Genomic DNA, 23,034 nt, shown 5'->3' with positions numbered 1-23,034 from the left:
AACTCAGCCTCTTCTCCGCCACCTTTGCAAACTTGAATTCAGGGCTTCTTCGAGCAGTCCATGGTGGAAGTACCTGAAGTTATTGTTTTAGGCCTTCTGTACAGTTTGTAAAGATATGGTGTTTTATTATAATATTTCATCTATTTCTATAAGAAAGATACCAGACTGTAAATGTTGTATAAAAATTTAAATGAATTTAAAAAATAAAAAAAAAAAGTCTTGAAAGAGTTTTTCTCTCCATTTTCATGTATTTTATGGTAGTCCTCGAGCATTAGCTTAGAAATAAAGCTTTGCCATTGCTTGAAGAAACTTTTTTTTCCTCCTCTGTGCAGCGAGCTGTAGGACTTCCTCGGGATTACTGGCGTTCAGCTCTGTCTGGCCAATAGCTTTTATCTTAGAAAAACCAAAAAAGAGCAGTAGCAACAGTTATTCTATACGGCTGTTCTGTTACAGTTTCAGTGCTAGCTGAAGAAGACCTGGATCGGTGGATACTTCTCCAGCAGCTCTGCCCTCACACCATGAAATTACACACTTGCACCAGACTGTGAAATACAATTGCAGCTGGAAGTGGTAATTATGTCAAAGGAAGGAAAGAAGGCTTAAGGCATTAACTCACCGCTATCTGCCTCTTGTCTGTCTCACCTCTCTTGTGGTGGAGATCTAACAGGAAGTTAAGGAAAGCGCAGGTAGAGGGAACTGCTCACTTTCTCCAGCCATGAACAGCCAGCCTAAGCATTAGCAGCATTCTGCTGAAAGGATACACGTCAAATACTCCAAGATTGTGACATCCCAGATGTATTCATAGTAAGAATCCATGGCATCGTGACTGAAAGAAAATATTATGGATGCTTATATATGTAATGTTTGTATGCCAACGTGTTCCTAACCTCTAAGTTTTACTGTAATAGTTACCTGTTTTGTTCCTGCAGTGCCTTGAATGCTGTTTTATAGTCGACTTCTCTGAGGAACTGGCACAAAATAGCTACCTACAAAGATACAAAGACAGGCTCAGGTGACTTTCACAGCCTTAGCTCCCGCTAATGGGAGTCTGCCACAAGATGCAGTGACCCCAGCTGGCTTCCAGACCCAGGCAAGAGCTCCTTCCCCCACTGAGCAGCTTCTAAGGCCCTGAGCTGCAGAAGTGGACATAGCTCCTTCTGAAGTATCAGGAACAGTCAGAGCTAAAAGAGGGGGGGGGGGGGAGGAAATGGTTTAAAAAAGAATTTTTCAGTCAAATTTGAAGGGACAGACCAGGCTTCCAGGTTTCTAAATGTATTTACTAGGGTCTGATACAGGAGCTGGTATGTATAAGCTTGTTACTTCAAGAATGAACAACAATTGCTACATGTGGTTATCAGGTGGAACAAGGCCATCTTTATTTAAATAGACAAAAAAAGAGGCAGCAATTTCTTCTCAGAGAGTGGTGAGGCACTGGCACAGGCTGCCCCGGGAGGTGGGGGGGGCACTGTTCCCTGGGGTGTTCAAGAGATGTGGAGATGTGGCACTGAGGGACCGTGGTTAGTGGTTGCACTAGATGATCTTAGTGGTCTTTTCCAACCTTAATCGTTCTATGATCATTTGTTTACTTGTTAACTTGGGTCCTTACCTATTCTGCTGGCAATGGTAACAAGGAAGTGATTTTATTGCAGGTTGCATTTGCAAGGGAAGCTAGATTACATTTCACTGTTAGGAAGTTTCCCCCTCGCTTCTGACTTCAAAACATTTACAGATGCCATTTCCTTAGTACCACCCTTGGGCTCTTACCTGGGTGTGGCAGTTGAGTAAGGAACAACACTTGATCATTCTTTTTATCACCTACAGAATGGTTAAAAAAAAAAAAAGCTTTCAAACTGTTAGCATTGGAACATACAGAGCAACAAATCTCTCTTTTTTTCAAAGCGAAGGGATCAGCTGAACATCTACCTTCTTCTAACCCCTTCCCCTGTCCTTGGGTTTGGGCACACTCCAGCATGCAGCTGAGCTCGGCAGAGCTCACAGAGCAGAGCGCTGCATTTCTGGTACGGGTGCAGGGCTGCTGCAAAGCGAGCAGGAATCCCCGCCAGGAGTTCTGCACTACTGCAGCTTGGCACGGGGCGTAACTTAAGATTGGGCTGTGAAGGGTCAAAAATCACAAGAAAAAGAGCCTGAAGTGCTCACTTCCCATACAAACAGAAGCATATAGGGAGAAGCAATAGAGCAGGGCATAACCTCCCGCCCTGGATACAGACAAGCAGTTATTTCCCGTCGCCTACTGAAATGCAGCAAATTTCTATCTCCAGAGAATGAGAATGCTGAATCCATCCCACTCCATTTGTACACTTAAATTCCATTCTAATGCCAGAACTCACCTGATCTGTGAACACATCTGGCGGTACCATCTTATTGAAGAAATCGGAGCACACAGCTCCCGCCTGCAGGTAATAGTGAAGGGCTGCTGAATACTGATTTGTTGCTGCAGTGGAAAAAGGGCAAAAGAAGGACTTCAAATTAAATGCAGTAGTTGATTTCTAAGACTCAGATCAATTGTTTATAGAATTATTCAGATACTGTTATCTCAGCTGAATTCTATCTGGAAAATGACTTGCATATCAGTCGTGTAAAAAGCACAGACACGGGAGGTAGTAGAATTTGTAGAAAAGCATACAATCAGGCAAACTACCAACACAGGCAAAGGCCTGAGCTCTGAGAATTAGTTTTCACTTCTCAGGCATTTGATCCTAAGCTCATCAGCTTCAGAGCAAAGGAGTTTCCTTCTTGGAACTCAGCACATGGGCAGCAGGGAGGTTCAGCTGAGACAAGTACCCCTGCTCTCTCAGGTGCCAGCTTCAGAGATAACCCACATAAACCTCCTCTCTCTGGGACGCTGTTCCACTTTGTACAAGTAGCGAACGCTGCCATTTTATAACCCGGAATCACTCTCCCATATCTAAGAGGGGAGCACTGACCACAGAACTACAACCCCTTGCCCGATCTCAAGCACCTTCTGGGTAAATCTGTCTCCCTTTGCAACTATTGCAATGTTTGCTGCACTAAGCGCTCCTGCATGACGCAGCCACCCTCTCGTTCAAACAAGGTTTGGAAACATGCACCTTGCCTCCTGCAGAAGACCCAGGCACAGCAAATGGATGGCAGCAGCAAAGCACCCCCTCCCCCTGCTTTATTGGCACAAAAGAACAATCCGGCTTCAAAGCTAAATTCCACCAGAACGGAATCTATAGGTAACTTAAGCATGAGAAATACCCAGCTACCTTTAGAGACAGTTTTAACGTTATCCTCCTTTAGCACATACTCGTCAGGCTGGCTTCTGAAAGTTCATACTTCGTAGAGTAAGTAGAGAGAGAGAGGGGCTGATGAAATTTCCAGAGACTGACTTCAGATGGGGCAGTGAGTTACCAGCCAGGCTGTGCAAGTCTCCCCCAGGCAGCTGTAGCTGCTGCAGTCCGGCTGCATGTCACTATGCCTAGAATCTGAACTGCTCCATGTCCCGGTTCTGTTGGCCGCTCCCAGCTACCAGCCCCCAGGATAAGCACTGGGCAAGTGGCAGATGGAGGACAGAAAGACAGGAAAGGGCTTCCCATCACAACCAGTACCAAACCAGGAGCTCATGGTTCGTTTACAAACCCTAGATACCTCCTGTCTAAGATACAGATCCTCTTTGCTCATCTTCTGCTTCAGTAAAGCTGATCTCCACATTTGAATGCAAACGCTACCCACAGAACTTTTATTCACTTAGTAAGAAACTAATATAACACTAACACACCACTCAAGAACCGACTACATCCACTAAAAGAAGTGAAATTAAGGACAACTCTTCCAGTAAAGTTTCCCTTACCCTAGGAGCAAGTCCACACGATACAATGAAAGCTGTCAACTCAGACAACCTCCTAGGCAACATCACCTACACTACCGCCCCCAGAGATCCTCAAGTCACATCACGTAAGCTTCTTTCCATAGAAGGAAATACAAGGAGGGTTATGAAGGCAGGCAAATTTCAAAACAAATAGTGTCCCCATGCACGCACTAAGAAACAGCTGCTGGTGTTGCTTACCAAAATAAATATCTGCCTGGATAATTAACCAGAAGTGGTTGTTGGAGTTGATTGTCAGCGCATAGTTGACAAGCTCTTTTACTGTAACAGCCACGGCTTCAAAATCCACTGACTGAAGGCTAAAGGGAAAAAAGAAGAGAGCAAAAATAATTCTTAGATGATTGTGCAAGGTTGTAGCTCCATGGAGCCTCTGAACTGGAGAAATGCAGTTCAGTGTGGCCAGGACAAATCAAAACATACGATATGCCACTTCATATTTTGGCAATTTTTCCAACACCTTTAAAAAAATATATCAGGTATTTTGTACTAAAATATCATAGAGCTCACATGGCTACATACAGCTCAGTAAAGTACATAACTTAAAAAATAACCCTCTTTCTTGTACCTGCATCTCCATCAGTACCATCAAGTTAGGAGCAGAAACCTCCACACAATCAGACTAATCTATCTGCAAACAACAGGGGTCAGTGATGCCCTTATACGCCAGAAGTCACACTAATACTGATAACTTCTGCACTGATAACTTCAGCAACTGGAACCAAACCAACTACCTGAATCTATTTTTAAAACTGTACTTGGAGTTCATGATCTTACTTGGGAATAGAGGAGGGCCAGATGGAAATGTACTCCGCTGTAATATCATTCACAATATCCTCCTAAGAAAAGAGGGACAAAAAAGCAGGTTACAAAAGGTGCTTCCAGAAATGCTAATGCGACTTTTATGATAGATACTGACCCGAACATTATGAAGTTTGACAAACAGAGACAATATTGTAGTTAAAACCAATGGTTCCTGTAAGAAAAGAAAGAAAAAATGATTATTCCAATGAAATCAGGGAAATCCCCCTTTTTCTTTATGCTTTAAAGCTACATAATGTGTTCTGACATTGCTGTGATTTTCTACTGAAATGGGGCAGTATTTTGTTAAGAATCCTGCAGCACAAGAATACTGCGAGAAAATTTCTTTACATAATCTTTAGTTATTTCAGACTTCCTGAATAACTGCCCGGATAGAACCTTTACTTTGGCTTTGCACATCTTGTATGTTATTATTATTTTTTCCATGACTACTGCCTAACCTTAAAGGTAAGCTCAGTATTCTATACTTTTCTATGCATTTACAGACACACACTATAAACAGTTTCCCTTTCATTTACTTCTGCTGCACAGTTATGATAAGCAGCAGCTTCTTCTTCCCTCCAAAAAGAATGCCTTCCTAAGAAGTCCTGGAGTATTCACCTTCATGACACGTGGAATAAAAAGAAACTCCTCATGGTAACAGATCTCTACTGTCAGAATTCAGACTATTGTTTTTTCCCCCGTTTGTTTCGCCTCTGTTTTTAATGAAGCTACTTAACACTGCTGTAAAGCATGGGTAATAAACTGAGCTCTTCAGCACTACCAAGCACCAACACAGCCATTTGCTTTTCTGGACTTTCCCTGTTAAATTCCAGAGAAACATTACACTAAAAGGAAGTTCTGGTTCCAAACACATTCAAGTCCGCTGTAACTTACCCGAAGCTTTTTGATGAAGGACAGCAGTTCACTCCTAAATCAGGAACACAAGTATCTGTGAGTCACCATCCACAACTGAGAGCACAGGCAAACTTAATTCACTGGAATCAAGTCAGTAAAGCAAATCCTTCATCTGCCAAAACATCCCTTCAGCTCTAAGCTTACAAATACAGGGTATATAAATGAAAATCACTTTCAACACAGTCACTGGCAAATTTCACTTTTATAACTAAAAAAAAAAGAAGTTAAATAAAACATCTGCCACTGTATCCTGGGTTGCATCAAGAGAAGTGTGACCAGCAGGTCAAGGGAGGTGATTCTGCCCCTCTATTCTGCTCTCACGAGACCCCACCTGGAGTACTGCATCCAGTTCTGGGACCCCCAACACAAGAAGGACATGGAGCTGTTGGAGTGGGTCCAGAGGAGGGCCATGAAGATGATCAGAGGGCTGGAGCACCTCCCCTAAGAGGACAGGCTGAGAGAACTGGGGGTTTTCAGCCTGGAGAAGAGAAGGCTCTGGGGAGACCTTACAGCAGCCTTCCAGTACATGAAGGGGGCCTACAGGAAAGCTGGGGAGAGACTTTTTAGAAGGGCACATGGCAACAGAACAAGGGGAAATGGCTTTAAACTGGAAGAGGGCACATTTAGACTAAATATTAGGAAGAAATTCATTACTGTGAGGGTCATGAGACATTGGAAGAGGTTGTGGATGTCCTCTCCCTAGAAGCATTCAAGGCCAGGTTGGGTGGGGCTGTGAGCAACGTGGTCTAGAGGGAGGTGTCCCTGCCTATAGCAGGGGGTTGGAACCAGATGATCTTAAAAGTGCTTTCCAACTCAAACCACTCTATGATTCTATGATTCATTTAATCAAGCTCCAAAAGGCATCGAAATCATTTTGTATTAATTTAACCATAACCATACATTCCACAGTTTACCATAACAAGAAGCTCATAGTCAGTCTTGGACGTGAGAAGAGCCTCAAAACATCAACTGTTTGGACAAATCAGAGCCCTAAATCAGTCACACCAGTTAACATGAAGGCTAGCAGAGGTTACGTAACTGACAGTGAAATTACTCCACCTAACAGCATCTTTTTCTCCCACTCCCCACAGACTCAGCTGAACTAGGATTTTGCTTCAAGACTGAGCAACATTTAGTTTTAGAAACTTAAAGCCAGATGTGGACACCATGAGCTAGGAGTTTAGAATAGATATAAAAGAATCTGTAAAGCAATTCTAATCAATGCAGACACCACCAGGTGCTCAGAAAAACTGCTCTCTAGATGCCATTGACTTCATTGGCAGACCTGTGACAGCACAGGCATACATGCTCTTTTGGCACCTAAACGCTGCCTTGAATCCCATCCACCCCTTTTCTCTCTCTGAAAAGGAAAGCTACCATGCTCCCCTAATACCTAACACTGCCCATGGGCAGACTGTTCACTCAGTAGCATTCTTCAGCTGCTGCCATCGCTCTGACAGCGGAACACAGACACCTCTCACTCGGAACACTGGGTTAGATACGCAATTCAAACAACCTTTAAAAGCAATCTGAGAAAACATACCTGTACATAATGCCTAGCGTAGATTCTCTGTGCTTTATCAAGCTCACTCTGCCATCGTTCCCCCGTTTGTGCTGGTTGGACACACTGCAGATCTGTACGACGACTTCCCAGAGATCTTTGGCTGTCCTTCTGCTTTCCTTGGGACCTGGGAGTTCTTTGCACGTGGCAGCCAGCAACTGTCCCAGCTGTGCAGTGCAAGAGAAGAAATACAACACGTAGAGCTTCTCTGAATGTTCACTAGAGCAAAGAGATTATTGGTATTTAAAATGGCCAAGAAAACAATTTTAAGCTTCAAACTACAGAGCAATGTAGCTAAACTTTGCAGCAGAGGACACTGATCTGTAACCTGGAAAACAGGAATAAAACAACAAAGCATTCTTCCCTTTAGCAGTTTCTTTATGGTGTACTTCATTACAAAGAGCTCCTGAAAACAAGCTTTACGTTCTTCTTATTCAAACAATACATTGCACAAAACCTAAGAAACAAAGTGTAGCTCTAAAATGACTAGATCCCTCTGATATCTATATAATAAATAACCTGAAATAGAAGAAAAATAAAGTGGCACTCTCTGCTACACAGAGAAATCTAAAGGTCAACATGGAGGCACCTCAGCTAACTGAAGCTGGCCAGGAATGAACGTCACATAACACAGCCTGCATTCAGCTTTATTGCCTGACTGATACGAGAACGTTCCTGTAGAACTACTCTGAAAGCAAGGTTTCACAAAGGGCAGTGCTTGAATGTCCCCAGAAATTAAACACTGGACTCAGGTTTGTAAGCAGAGCTATCAGTGCATTTGGAAAATAAGCATTTCAGGAACAGAAACAGTCAGTCAATGATATCTAAACCAGTCACATCTCCTCCATAAACCTGGGCTGAATCCCAGCTGAGAGGCCAGGCCTTCACGGAAGGTGTTTCAGCATTCAGCTTGGGGATTGTTCCCACATATGCCTGGCACTTAGGGAACCAACCTCAGCTGGCCAGTAACAAGGGCTATGAGGCACTTTGCTTCATCTGTTTTGCAGCACAGCCTGCAAGTCTTTTACCAGCTGTCAAACATGTTTGCTGCTTAGCTTTGCTAGGTCCTCTAGCACATTTCACTTTCTAGTACATTTCGCTTGTTGTAGCAATAAAAAAAAAAACAACAACAAGACACCTTTGTGACAGAAAGGTAAATGCTTTTAGAAGTACAAGAGACCTCAACAAGAAAAAGCCAGTTACAGTCTGACAAGACTTTGGGACTGAGCACTCATTACCTTTACGTAAGGATTAGTCTGAACCAGAGGTAATGGAACTTGCATGGTCAAATACTCATTTTCACGCCAGTTTAACAAGAAGGCAACACATTCTTCAGCTATAACTTGTCGAAGAGGAATATCTGCAAAAAAAAGTGGGCATTTTTATTTTATTTTATTTTTAAAAACAGCGTTAAAGGAAACCAAGCAATGCCCAAAAAAAAAAAAGGATCAAGTGCTTCCTCCAAACACAGCAGTACTACACTACTCCCACAGTGTGAAACAACGTGGACTGCTTTAACAACGAAAGTGCAGATTTTTACCCTGTTCAAACCCTTTGAGTGGCACTAAATAGGAATTGTCCATGTTTAGCAACATGCAGGCATCATGATGTTGCTGTTCTTATTTCCAACTTCTAAAGACTATCGAAAAAGAACATGCCAAACTTCACTACTGTTTTTCCAGTTATATACAGAAATGATATATCTAAAATACAAAGCTATTGCTCCTTCCTTTTTTTTTTTTTTTTTAAATAAAGCTTGGTGCTTTGCTGCATCTCAGGAGAAAGAGCAACGTACTTACCAGGTACCCTCATTTCCAAATACCCTCGGACTCTGCTTATAAGATCAGAAGGAGGACGTTCCCCAGTAGCACCAGCTCCGGCTTCATGTGTATAAATGTCCAAAAGCAGCATTTCATTCAGCATGACTTGACGGAGTTTTGGAGAAAATTCTGTCACAAGCTCTAAGCAAGCAGCAAAAAGCTGCTTGGCATGGACAAAATCCTGCAGGAAAGAGGTTACACATTAATGGCTCTGAACCGATTCACAAGGAAAGACAACAGAGTTGAAATCCTGGCTGAAGCAGCCTTCACATTCATTGTCAGCATTACGTAGGAAACTCACAATTATCATCTGCATTATTGAGTTCTTTGGACTTGCTATTAAGCTTAACAGTTGCCACAGTTTCAGACTTTTCAAACAAAACAAGAAGCTCAAGCTAAAACATCATAGAAGTTGTCTACAAGCGTATCACGCAGACACCTCGGTTTTTCCTTGTAGTTCAGCAAACTACAGCACAGTCAATCACAAGGCAAATAAAACAGCATTCCAATAAATCCTTTATGTAAGAGGGCCAAAAAACAGCACTTCATATCCATGTGTCAAATCACTGCTGGGTTTAGATACATCATTTAGAACATCACGGTCAAAATGCATGAACGAAATTATCTCCAGGCCCAACTCACTGGAAAGCCACTATCCTTGCTCTGGAAACCTGAGAGAAATATTTAACTATTCTATCACACACAGAGCTTGTTACTAGATCTCTATCACCTCCTGATTCTTCAGGCCTTTTTCTCAGAAAGGGCGTTCTACGTTGTCATTGTTGTTAAACTTCAATTGTTCAACTCACCAGCAAGTTGGGATGGCTTACTCACCTTAATTGCACAGCAGTGTAATCCCTTCGCCATAAGGATGTAGACCAAATCCCTAGTCAGATTATCTTTGATTCCTAGAATAACATTGCCATAAACATTGGGTACTTCCCACTGTGAGAGAAACATGCAAGACATTTGCACAGAAACAGGTTTTAGAATTAATATGTTTGCTTAAATACTACAAATAAAGCTCAAAATGTTGAGAGCGATGAATTTCTAAGTGCCAAATCTTTCAGAAATGTTTGCATTTAATTGGCAGTAATGTATGGTTCAGGCACACAGAAGCACCCTAAAAAGAGCTCCCTATTCTACTTTGTTCATATGCTGAGTATGCAGTCATTTGGGAAGAAAACAAAACAAAACAGCAAAAAAATTTCTTACTTAACCAAAAGAAAGAAATCTACCCCTCTTCTCTCTTGCTAACTGGTCAGAGCTCTGAAAACAAAAGCTACAAGAAACAGGTTTGCAATACAACCAGTACTAACTTAACATGAAAGTTAGGCATTTTGTTGCAGTGTTTTTTATTACAGAATGCCAGTTTAGATATGCATCGTTATTTTTACCACTATTATGCTGAGAGAGGAAAACGAAAATAAAATACATTGAGGATCTATGGCAAAATGTCTACTGTTCACAGTAATCAGTTCTATCATATGACCAGGTAGAATAAATCACCTTGTTTGAAATTGTCCAGAACTGGCGTTCAGAAGTCATACCGTGCAATTCAATTAAGATCTGACGAATCCTCCGAGGGTCTACTGACAATATGAGCTGATGTTCAAGCTGGCCAATATTGACACTTGCTGAAGCTAGGAAAAAAAAAAAAAAGCAATGAGGTTTCCACGGCTTTCTTTCATAATGTAGATTCTTACAATACTTCAGCATATGACATTTTAAACAACACACTAAGAACAGTGGATACACAGATGCCTTTATAGAACCACAGAATCGTAGGGGTTGGAAGGGACCTCTGGAGATCATCTAGTCCAACACCCCCTGCTAACGTAGAGTAGGTTACACAGGAAAGCATCCAGACAGACCTCGATATCTCCAAAGGAAGAGATACATAACCTCTCTGGGCAGCCTGTTCCAGTGCTCTGTCACCCTCCCTGGAAAGAAGTTCTTCTGCATATTAGTGTGGAACTTCCTACTTTCCAGTTTGTGCCCACTGCACCTTGTTCTGTCGCTAGGCATCACCAAAAAGAGCCTGGTCCCATCCACTTGACACCCACCCCTAGATATTTATAAGCATTGATAAGATCCCCCCTCAGTCTTTTCTCCAGGCTGAACAGCCTCAGGTCTCTCAGCCTTTCCTAATAAGGGAGATACCCCAGGCCCCTCGTCATCTTTGTGGCCCTCTGCTGGACTCTCTCTAGTAGTTTGATGTCTTTCTTGAACTGAGGAGCCCAGAACTGGTCACAGTACTCCAGATGTGGCCTCACCAGGGCACAGTAGAACCTCCCTCCACCTGCTGGCCAAGCTCTTTTCAGTGTACCCCAGGATACCACTGGCCCTGTCGGTCACAAGGGCACACTGCTGGTCATGGTCAATCTGTTGTCCACCAGGACACCCAGGTCCTTCTCTACAGAGCTTCTTTCCAGCAGGTCAACCTCTAACCTGTGCTGATGCACGTGGTTATTCCTCTCCAGCCACAGGACTCTGCACTTGCCCTTGCTGAACCTCGTAAGGTTCCTCTCTGCCCAGCTCTCCAAGCCTGATTATAGCTCTGAAGCTGATATTCCAGAAATGAGGGGCAACACAATGGAGAAAACATTCCTCCTTCACATCTGATATGTGAGATATTTGATATCTTAGCCAAGAAAGGAGATATTTCATCACGTAGCCAAGACAGGAATCACTCATTCATTTTCTGTCTTAACATTTGCCTTCCTGTTCCTCGGGGTAGAGGTGTCTGCGTTCTCATCTTATCCTATAAAATCAACAGTCTTCAAATGTTCTTGGTTTAAACTCTTGCTAAATTTATTTCAGTTAGATCTGTGATTGACATGAAAACTGTAGAATAAAATTATAGCTTCAAATCATATAACCCATGGATGAAAAGCAGAGGAAATAAACCATAGCAAGTAGAGCTAATGCAGTTTTAGACCACGTACATCCTCCTGTGTCACTCTACCTACAGTTCACGCTAACCCCTCAACACCCCTTACCTAAGGGGCTGTTTGCAACATCCCCTTCTTTGACAACAGCAGCCCTGAGTTGTTGTTATCCCTGCTGCAGCGAAGCATTACACTGAAGATCTGCATCAAGTTCAAGATTTGTACCAGAAAGTGTTTCTGTATTGCCTTAGTGAAAAAATGTATTTTCACAACTGGTTAAAGTTGATGCATGACTGCATTAGAGCAGAAAAAGTTTGCCCTTCCCAGGTCCAGTCAGCAGCTTGTAGGCGTTTCTCTTACACTCACTTTGAGTCGTGCTGCTGCACAGCCAGTCAGCTGCATTTGGGAAATGAGCTTGCTGAGAAATATCCAGGTTACACTTTGATCGGATAAAAACTTCATCCAGATGGTATTCCTGGTCCACCTCATCAGTCACACTAGCATTAGTGCTAGTGTAAGTCCAAAGGCAGGAGAAATACCCTTACTGTGAACAGCTGCCAGTCAGATTCAGTTTAAACCGACTGCCATACCTCTCTTTCACTTGTCAGCTAGCACACACACAGCTGAGATACAAAGTACAAGCAAAGAACAACCATCCTGAACAGGCAGGGCATTCACTGAGTGAAGGTGGGAAGTATTCAACTCTACAAACCATTCTCTCTGAACTTGTTCTGAGAACAGGCCTAGGCATAGTAACCACAGGCAGCTGCATCCATGTAAGTGAACGAACAGAAACGTTGAAAATTACCTGGGATATCATAAAATGAAGTCACAGGTTTTGTGGACAGGTTGATTCGAAGAGATCTCTTCCGCATTTGATCAACAAGCAATTTCCGTTCATCATCTTTCAGAAGCTTTATGAACAGCTCGTGAGACGAAATCATGAAGACAAGCTGAAGATCTTCCAAACCCAAGCACAAGTTTCTAAATTAAAAAGTTAATAATCAGCAGGAATAAGCTGTTTGTCAGTCAAGTTGTAAGTTCTCAAAAGTACTTATTACGTTGCATTACGTTGCTTATAAGACGCAAGTTCACGATGTCTTAGTACCAGTACGTACTTGAGAAATGCTGCCATTTTTCTCTTCAGAGATTCAGATGCAGTTTCCAAGTTTATTGATCTTGAACAAACCTGGGAAAAGTAAGCAGAAAATAATTAAGCCATGGTTTAGAAAACTTAAAATATTTTACTAGAGACAGTGTTGCTCTCCAGTCTTCTAACTCCCAACCAGTACCAGTTAGCCTCTCCCTCTCTCAAAGGAGGCAACAAAGTTACCTGATAAACACTGTAGCTATCACAGGTCAATCAGAATCTCTTTCAACTTGGAGGCAAGAAGCTGTTCCAGACAACTGTGACCTTCCTTGACACAATTCACATTCTTTTTGCCAACTCCTGATATTTAGGTATGCCAACACTGAATGTATGCCACACACTGTATATATGCCACAGTGTGAGTCAGTCAAAAATATCATTAAGCACATGACAAAGACCTTCTGCAGGAGTTTCAAAATGAACTAATATTTCAAAGTGCAAAACTGTAAGATCCGCTAGGATGAACTTTTTTTTTTTTTTTTAAATGTAGGAGTTTCAAGAGAACTGAACAGTTGAATAATTGAAAGCTTGCAAGAAATCTATTTTTTTTTTTTGGAGCAATAGGTTCAACTCAACTTCGAATTTAAACAGCTGGAAAACCTTTTGCTGGCTCTGAAGTACAGAATACATCAGTCAATTTTGGAAATGTACTTGAAGAGAACAGATGCAGCTGACAAGCAAAAGACTCAAATTAAGCAACAGAGGATATGAATAATAGCAAAACAACAAAAAGAGTAAGGTCAGCCTAAGTACCAACAGTTTCTTAAAAAGCTTCACTGAGGACAACAGCTTAAGTCCTGCATGCACAGCAACTGAGCTGTTTCATGACAGCTTGCAAGAGTGGTCATCTTCAACAGATACTTTGTTCCAGTATCTCTCTCTCTGAGACTTCATTTCTTTGTTCCTCAAAACGAACATTCCATAATATTGCTATGCATTTTAATGAAGGCAGGAAACACAGCAATTTCCAATCCAAGCTGAAGCAATAAATCAACACAGCTTCAGCCCAGCTGATGAACTATTGACAGAGATGGAAGAATGATAGAGTGTATTTGTGCTAGCTGTACTGAAGCTGAATAAAGTTTGAGAATTTACCTTACAGTGTACTCTTCTCTGCTTCAGAAACAAGTGTTACTTGAAATAGCAATACAGTTAACGAGGGAAAGACATACTGCATTAAATACCATCTCCCCTTCTAGTTTCAGATGATAATTCCTTACCTCCAGAAGGAAGTCTATTTTCTCTTTGTTGGGTTTGAGGAACAGCTGACAGAACTGAATATCAATTATTTGACCCTGCAATACATCACAGACGGTGTTGCATACGCAGATTTTGAAACAAACTTCATCCAGAGCATCATTCCTGCACAAATACAAAACTCAAGATCACAACTTCTCTGACAAACGCAGTCGGTATCAAAGCAAAGCTCCACATGTCAGATCCCAAGACACGTCTGCAGCACATGCCTTTGTCCACACCTCTGTAAAAAATGACTCAATCTAGATGTTCTACCCAAGACTTCACTTTTCTGACAGAGAACTACCTGCTGGACTACTGCTCTTCTTCACGAGAGCTTCATTCCCAGTACCACTGGGACCTGAACTAGAGCAGTGTGACTGACACACAGGCGCGTCGCCGCTCAGTAAGCACACCCTACACATCACTGACAGCCAAAACAACTGTCGGCATATTCATGCATCTCAGAATGCACAATCATCAGACAAACCCCAAGTAAACAATCTACAGAACCCTTCTCTTAGGCTGTGTGCCTCATGTACATGAGTACATTGATAAGAACAGCCTCTAAGATCCTTTTCTAGACCTTGTGATCCTGAAAACTGAAACTGTCATAATTTATATCTTTTTCTTCCCATGTGTGTTTGTGAAATACAGCCTTACCCTCTGTAACAGAAATGCCCGCAGGCATCCTCTCCTCAGAGAGGAATTATCTTCGTTAAATGAAGATGTTTTCCACAGAGCCCTGATTCAAGCACCTAAACTCCACAGAAGGTTGAATTTCAGATATGGCCACATTCTCAGGAGCCATCCACAAGCTGCCATCATAACGTGCCCGATTCTCTCTCTCTGCTTAAAGTCCCATACTGATCCTCCAGAACTGGGCTGCTATGGCAGTGCACAAGGCACCTAATCACAGGGAAACTATAGGGCCAGTGCTCCCAATAAAGCACACGTCTCCTGCAACATCACTGCTCAGTACGATTGCCTTATCAGCTTTGATTTCAAGTTTTAGAAGACATTTAAAGAGGTATTTAGTTATAAGTTTAAAAACGTATGTGTGCGTATACATCTTTTCATAAACACTGCATAGATCACTGAATAGTATCTCACCCTTGCTGAGCTTTTTGGAACAGTTCCCTTAGCACCGACTGTCTGAACTGAACGGGTAAACTGAGGGCTAAGTTATCTTCAAGGAATATCTTCACCAAGTCCTGCAACACAGACACAACTGGTATCATTCAATGGATAGTTCAAATATGGATAAAATAATTTTCTCTCTGTCAAAATGTTCAAAGTAACCGAAGCAGCCTGCACTCATATGACATTAAAAATCACTACAATCAACTAGAAAGAGAACAAACAACAAAAAAGTTCTCTCATCAGAGAATCAGAGATAAAAACATATATATCTCAGGAGCAATATACCCTGAAATCCAATGAATCACAGTTAACCTGAAAAAGCCATTTATAAGCTAGTAGAAATTATTTACACTGTCTGGAATCCAAAATTTTTTAATCTCATACTTATCAGATAAACATACTGCTATAGAATACACTTATATAGAAATATAATGTAATGGTTGAACAAAACACTTAGATCAGATCAGATGGAATCACCAACACAATGACAGAAATAACTCTCCACTGTAAGTGGGCATTAATTAACCACAGTACCTGATAGTTGCCAGATTTCATGCAGTTAAGGATTTGATTATATGGAGTTGCCTGTTGAGATGCATCATCGTCAGACGAGGTAAGAACTCCACAAGCCTGACAATATCCAGCTAACCGTTTTTCATCTATGGTACAATGAAGTGATGATGAACCAATCTGAAAAGCAGCAGTCAATTAAATCTTAGTGATCAAAAAGATTAAGAAACATGAGCTTAATTCTGAAACACAAATGGAAAATCACAGCTTCCCCTAGTAACAAACAACTGAAAAAATAGTAAAGAACGTGTGCATATGCACACTTATATTTTTATGTTCTTGTATGTGCTCTTTACAGCTTAGACAGCGTTTTGTCTATTACAATAAAACTTTGAGTTTTGCAGTTTTGGAAATACAGATATGAAACAAAATGTAAAAGGAAGCATACCTTAGCTGTAAATGAAAAAGTTCCCTTTCATAAAAAAAGAGGAGAGAAAATCGAAACCTGATTTCCAATTGCAAGTTAGATAAAGAAGAACAGAAGTGCTGTAGGGTTTTCTTCCTCAAAAACACACTATCACTGCTAGAATACTGCTACTGACACAAAACGTACTGGTCAGTCCAGTTAATACCAGTTAATACTCAAGACATTACTCTTGCACTTCTTGCATCAATACTATTTACATAAGGGAATAGTCAACACAAAAAAGAAGAAAACAGTAACACATCTTACCTAATCAATACAATTTTCAACAGAGCACGATGTAAATCCCCCCCCCCCCCAAAAACAAAAATTGCTGTCAAAATCCCATGAAGTTTAATAAACACTTATAACTGTTACTACATTCCCAAAGAAAGAAGCAACAATTTACTTCTTTTCCTCCTTTAGAAGAGTTGAACACGCAGTAATAAAACACTCATTACCTTTGCAATCAACTCCTTGGTTTTGAAAAACTTCTCTTTAGCATTTTCATGAAGAGCTGCATTTGTAGCTCCTTGTTGAAAGTAGATCGCGCCCAAGTCATAGCAAACCTGTAAACAGCATTGATATAAAAGGCATTATCTCAGAAATTTATGTAACATCAAGTACTTTAGCCCTATTTTTCCCTATTCATTCTTCAAACTACTCCCAGTTTTATTTTGCATATACACTGTCCATCTTTCCCCACATGCTTCAGTTGCTTCCTCTCTACTTGCCATCTCAGTACGGGTAACTCTGCATAGGCATTACAAAATTAGAGAATGATTTCCACATAACAGAAAGAACAATGCAACAAGCAGTCCTTGTCAGACAGTGTTTCACACCAGAGAGGGAAAAAGTGAGAGTATGGAGGAAAAAAAAAAAAAAAAAAAAAAAAAGAGTGACAATATTTGCAATATTGAAAGAAGCATAAATCAGCACAAAAACGTCTATGGTATTTTACCGCTTTACAGATAGAACAAAGAAAACATCAATAGAAAAAACACTGTAGCTTACCTCCAATTATTACATGACAATTTGTCTAAAGAAACAGAAATAAACTGAAAGCTTCAGTCTAGAATGTACTGTACCTGGCACTGTATCTCCTCTGCACTGATTTTCAGCCCAGCCGTGGAACTCTCCGTTTCTCCATTCACCATGCCAGGCTCCATGGCTAACAAATCCAGAGTTCTTATAGTGTGCACATAGAGATCCTTATTCAATTTAAGTGCTCCTTCTAGCACCAGGATGGAATCAGCAGCCTGCTCTTTCAACTGCGATAATTCAAATGCATTAAGAAAAAAAATGGCTTAGTTTTGAGTTTAGCTTTGGGTTTAAATTAACACTATAACAGCAAAATAAGATAACCAAGAATTTATTTAGTACACTTGTCTCAGTGCACCTGTATTTCTCGTACAATAAACTGATTTGTCACTGCCATTTCAGGTGCTTAGAAAAACAGGATCAGGGGCATGTTTCCAGTAGAAACAATACTTCTCACTTGTTTTCACTTGTGTCTCTTTGTCCACTTCTGGAGTATGGTGTTATCTAACAGTTGGATTGGAAATTCTCAGCTATTATTTCACAGCCGAAATCAAAGCAGCTTCTCTTTGAACAGCCAGATTTTTCCAACTTTTATGACAAACTGGTAAAACTTCATTTACATTCACTTATTTGAAAAGAAAAAAAAATTCTGGTGATTTCTTTTTGAAGTGTAGAGAAAAGAATAAATGCAAAGTCTGTAAGTGATTCTAAGAAGTATAAGAGCAGTAAAAGGTGCTAAGCTGCTTATGGAAGTCGAGGCTTTATTCTTCCCCCTTCTTGCTTCTCTCCAAGTGGAACACCTTAGGTACTTCTAGCTTACTGGTGACAACATCACACAGAAAACATCCCAATTAAATCCTCTTTAAAAAAATTGTGTTCTGTCTTGCTGCCATGCACTTTTATAGCTCAAGTATGGTATGGTCTTAATTATTAATTATACACTGATTTTGTAGATGCTTGCTTGATTTATACAGCTCCAAGTATAGGCTGAAGAAAGAACAGCTAAACCTCACAAAACAAATTCCACACAATACCCAATATAGAAACACCATCCAAAAGAAACACAAAGGAACGGTAGGAAATGCTAGAAGTAGTTAACATCACCTAAGTGTACTGAATCCAACAAAACTGTGAATATGAACAGAGAGAAGACAATTGTGATACAATATCACATGTGTTTTCAAGCGAAGATAAGAGAAAAAAATCTCACCACTTTCAAAATGTTTTCAGTTAGTTCCTTTTCTTGCTGCATCTGGTTCATCCTGGAAAAAGAGAGATGTGGTCAACACTTGCATTATAAAACAAACCATCACATTATTTTACTTCATGCTCTAGGCCACAACACTTAATTCCTACACAAGTTTTTCTTAACTGCCTTTTTAACATCACTATGCTGGACCACTGAATGCTCTTAGCTATCTTTATCTGAAATAAAGAACTATATAGTGAAAGGTTTTAGATGAGAATATGATTTAATGAAATGGCAGTTTTAAAGTTTTCATTGCCCTTTTTTTTTAATCAGACTGTTAATGTCAGCAAAAGCAATCACCTTGCACGTCCTCAAGTCCCTTGAAGCTTTGGTAGCAAAATCTTCACAGGTGTATGTTGGGGGCAGAAGTAGAATTCAGGCGATTACGTAAAAATAAAAAATACTTTAAAACCATTTCCCCGTACTGAATCTTCTGAGTCACAACCAGATTTGGATACAGACAGGACACTTAAGGATTTCTAGAATAATTACTAGCAGTATTTTCAATCAACATGCTTAACAGATTCTCTCATACCAGTAACAGTATCATTCATCTAACGCTGGAGTATAAAAAAAAAAAACAGAACAACAAAAAACACTTGAAAAGCACCACTGAGATGCTCCCAACTTTATCTGGGAAATGAAGGATGTAGAAGTCAGTTCCAAGGACAGGCTGTAACTGAAGCCGTACAACTTCTAGGATGTAAACCGTGTATCGATTTTAAGTTAGTACTGCCCAATGAAACCAACAAAATCATTTCACTATTTATCAGGTTATCAGACATACAGTGTGGTAAATTGTTATAACAAAACTGTATTAAGCAAGCCAGTGCAAGTTAAAACAGGATGTAAGAAATATTGACTGTTTGAACTAGAGAATAAGCTTTCTGTCCCATCGAGACTGCCATCTCCCTTTCTCCTATGATTCTTCACGCTTCTACAAAGTCAGAGATAAGATATTAAAGAAGCAGAACCATACACATACAGATACATTAAGCACGCCTGACAGGAAAAAAGAATATACTCGAAACAAATACAAGCTTTCCGCATTACAATTAACCATGTTAAACAACTGCACATTAGCACGATTTAATCCAAGTTCTATTTCTGATGAAAAAATACACATTAAGTCCAAATGAATGATAACTTACACATTTAGTTGAGGTGGACCAGGTTTCGCTTGCTTTACAGGAAAACTGCTTTTAACAATGGTCCTTATGGCCCTACATAGGGAGAAAATTAAGTGAAGAATGCCATTAGCCTCAGAAATATAGTAAGATTACATGCCCCTTAGAATATCACTTTATCACTGAATGCATCCCATACCATTTTAGAAATGTTCATAAAGTTACAGGCAGCAACATTTTTTATTTTCATAAATGTGCAAACCACTGCCTTGACTACTTCATCAGGCAACAAGAACAGCTTTAGAATCACTTCTCTGACTTAGCCCCTCACTATAATCCATCCAGAGACCACAACATTAATATTTCTTTGAGATTCTCTCATTCTACATACAAGCATATAGTTCTATCGTGGTTTTAAGACCACTGCCTTAGAAGTACTTTACCATCTGTTGTAGAGTAGTATGGCCATCGCAGTGGTTGGGGGTAGGCTGGAGAGGTCAACATCCACATGTTTAGTCCCTGGGGGAACTTTGCTGATACACAGAAGCTCATTCAGGAGCATGTTCAATACAGGAACAGATAAGCTACAAAAGTTAAGAGAATAAGGTACTTGGTATAGTCAACCAACTTCTGGAATGCTTACATGACATACACACTGGTACTCAGTACTGTATTATTACTTAACAGCCACAAAGTATGGACACTGGGTCTATTCAGCATAACAAAGCGCTCTGCATCTGATGGCATCCTAGATCAGGGATGCAAAGCGGTTACCAACATTATTAGCCTAAATTAAGCACAATTGGAAAGCTGTCCCAACAAAGTTGAACTACTTCTATGCATGCTGCATCAGTCTGTTCCAGACACATCCCAAAAATTCAGTCATCTATTGCAGCAGATCCCAGCTAGCGAGGAAGCCTCAAAGCAATCCTAGATCATACATCCAGAAGGTAAACAATGTCCACGTCAAGGGGAACTTTACTCATACAAAGAGGACATCTACCTCTGCTATCATGGCTCATCTCCCTTTCTGCAGCATCCATCACCAAACAGCAAAGGTAAGACTAAGAACTGGAATACTGCCCCGTAGCTCCATTGCATGCTGCAGTATGTGAAGCCAAACATCAGGTGGAACAGAACCTTCTTTGGTAAAACCAGAAGGCACGCAGACTGGGACCCAGCACTCCCAGCTTCTGAGGTGTAATTTAAAACAACTGAAACACTATTATTTTGACATTCAAGAGGTGAACATCATTCAGCTGCTCATAACAGCAGAAATTGTAGAAAAAAAGAAAGGTCTCAAGCTGGGTTGATTTTAAAAAAAACAACAGCAACCCAAACCAACCCTACGTAGATCTCAGTTAAAAACAATCTGAAGGTTCATGAGCTCACAGAAGATGAACTCATGCTACTATGTAGAGAAATGCTCAATTAGTGACTGAAGTGAATTTGGATTACCTCTCAAACCAAACAAACAAACACCACCACCAACAAACACCCATCAAACCAAAACACTACGGATGGACAAAGCAGTTCCACTGAATCCCAGAACCACCTCACTATTGTCATACAGTAGGGCTTGGTTTAGAATCAGGATTATGCCTGTACTTTAAAAAGGTACTAACTGACAGAAAGCATACCATGAATAAATGCCAGCGCAAGTTCCTCCTGCAAGAAGGGAAGCAGCCTTAGAAAAGCCCCTTTGTACAAATTCATATACAGCTGAAGTATATGTAAAGCCTACTGTACACCAGATGCATTCTTCTGTACAGTACAGTGGTTGCACTTGTTGGTACTGAAGGTCTTTTTCAACCTAAGTGACTCTGTGATTCTACATTCAGTAGTTCTAGTATGCAGACATACACACCGTACCTCTTCTCCAATACATCCAAATCCCACTTCAGATGAGCAGCAACTTTAAGAGCAAGAAGTTTTAGAATGCGGTTTCTTTTGTTATCAGGAGGAGGCTGGACCTGGTTCTGTTCATTCACTGACGGTTTGGAAGCTTGTTCCAGGAACTGGACAATCAGCTGCACAGGGGGAGGATCTGCAGAGAACACAGCCACTTGTCAGAGGGCAGCTAAGCCCAGAAATCCATTTCTTGTTGCAGCAAAGATCATCACAGACAGAATCAATCGTAGGGGCTGGAAGAGACCTCTGGAGATCATCAAGTCCAACCCCCTGCTACAGCAGGTTCCATACAGCAGGTTACACAGGAAAACGATCTAATCTTCTTATCGTTTATACAGACATCACCACCTGGCAGATTCTAATTCCAAATGGTATTTGTTTATTTTGAATCAGATTGGCATTTTCATTTAGCCTTCAAGTTTACTTGACCACTCTTCCTTCATTTATTTCCCACGTTTTGCATCAACTAAATTTTAGTACGAGCACCTACAGAAAATAGGCACTGTGCATCTAAATTAGAAGCTAGATGCTGAAAAAATACATACCCACTTTTCAAAACAGAGAATTACAAGAAGGTCTGGGGAACTTCTGGCATTTCTGAATACACTTAGAAATCACCATTTGTCTAATTTTTGGGATATATGAAAACCACAGACACTCTCCCATACAATAAGTGACACCAGTACCTCAGGGCTCTTCTGAAGAACTTAAGACCATCGATAATCAATATTTTTAACTGGAAAAGGACGGTAAAAGGTGTGAGCACAAGAGATCTCGCCTGACTGTGCTTCAATCTACTTTCTGTAAAAGCAACGCTGTCACAGGCGCCCCTGAGTCCTCAGCCTGCTGGCAAAACCCAGGAAACGCAGAATTCAGGAGACGATTAAATGGGAGAACTGTTGTAAAAGAAGCGCGTTCCCACCGCACTCCGTCCCGCAGGCCCCGCGCCGTTCCAGTCGCGGCACCACTGGGCTCGGAGCTCCTCAGCGCCCCGAGCCGCCGTCAGGGGGCGGGGAGAGGCCGGAGGCGGCGCGGCGGGCCGGGCCGCAGCGGCCGAAGAAGACGGAGGCCCGCGAGGAGCCGACAGTGCGAGGCCAGGCCGCGCCGCACGCACCGGGAGAGGGCTTGCGCAGGTGCTGCTCCAGCAGCTCCTCCTCCAGCAGGAACTCGAACCAGGACGTCTGCGGCGGAGTGCAGGGCCGGCTGGAGGTAGCGGCCTCCCGGTCCGCCGCTTCGGCACTCATCGCTGTCCCGGCCCCGCGGGCACCCACAGGAAGAACCGAGGACGCTCGAGCCGCGGCCACCCGCGAAGGAGGCGGTCCCGCCAACAAGATGGCCGCCCGGCTCC

At 41.5% G+C, this 23,034-nt stretch overlaps 1 protein-coding gene across 2 annotated transcripts; it reads right to left on the bottom strand.

Moving 5' to 3' along the window:
• INTS8 (integrator complex subunit 8) lies at nucleotides 100–22,963 on the bottom strand. Of its 2 annotated transcripts, none has more exons than XM_021387004.1 (27): nucleotides 22,801–22,963; nucleotides 21,648–21,822; nucleotides 20,219–20,359; nucleotides 19,800–19,871; nucleotides 18,610–18,661; nucleotides 17,447–17,629; nucleotides 16,820–16,927; nucleotides 15,920–16,075; nucleotides 15,356–15,456; nucleotides 14,227–14,368; nucleotides 12,975–13,045; nucleotides 12,665–12,840; nucleotides 10,475–10,608; nucleotides 9,800–9,910; nucleotides 8,945–9,146; nucleotides 8,384–8,505; nucleotides 7,128–7,312; nucleotides 5,564–5,597; nucleotides 4,785–4,841; nucleotides 4,643–4,704; nucleotides 4,049–4,167; nucleotides 2,349–2,452; nucleotides 1,765–1,815; nucleotides 913–986; nucleotides 762–826; nucleotides 617–660; nucleotides 100–393 (listed from the first exon to the last, which is right to left on the bottom strand). In XM_021387004.1, the coding sequence occupies exons 1-27, from the start codon at nucleotides 22,928–22,930 to the stop codon at nucleotides 277–279; spliced, it is 2,988 nt and encodes a 995-aa protein (XP_021242679.1). In that variant the 5' UTR covers nucleotides 22,931–22,963; the 3' UTR covers nucleotides 100–276. The 2 variants fall into 2 exon arrangements, with proteins under 2 accessions (XP_021242679.1, XP_021242680.1); XM_021387005.1 differs by lacking the exon at nucleotides 100–393 and adding an exon at nucleotides 404–542.

The sequence above is a fragment of the Numida meleagris genome, chromosome 2, assembly GCF_002078875.1.
Source record: "Numida meleagris isolate 19003 breed g44 Domestic line chromosome 2, NumMel1.0, whole genome shotgun sequence".
NCBI lineage: Eukaryota > Metazoa > Chordata > Aves > Galliformes > Numididae > Numida > Numida meleagris.
The sequence above is the reverse complement of the archived record's forward strand: the minus strand, read 5'-3'. Positions and strand labels throughout refer to the sequence as shown.

Bases quoted from the DNA above. Each gene is read 5' to 3' on its own strand.
- INTS8 (XM_021387004.1), bottom strand. From the start codon at position 22,930: ATGAGTGCCGAAGCGGCGGACCGGGAGGCCGCTACCTCCAGCCGGCCC. The intron at 16,928-17,446 runs GTACAGTACATT...TGCTGTTTACAG, and splicing joins CAGAGGAGATACAGTGCCAG to GTTTGCTATGACTTGGGCGC. The intron at 4,842-5,563 runs GTAAGTTACAGC...CTTTTCTTACAG, and splicing joins CCTTCATCAAAAAGCTTCGG to GAACCATTGGTTTTAACTAC.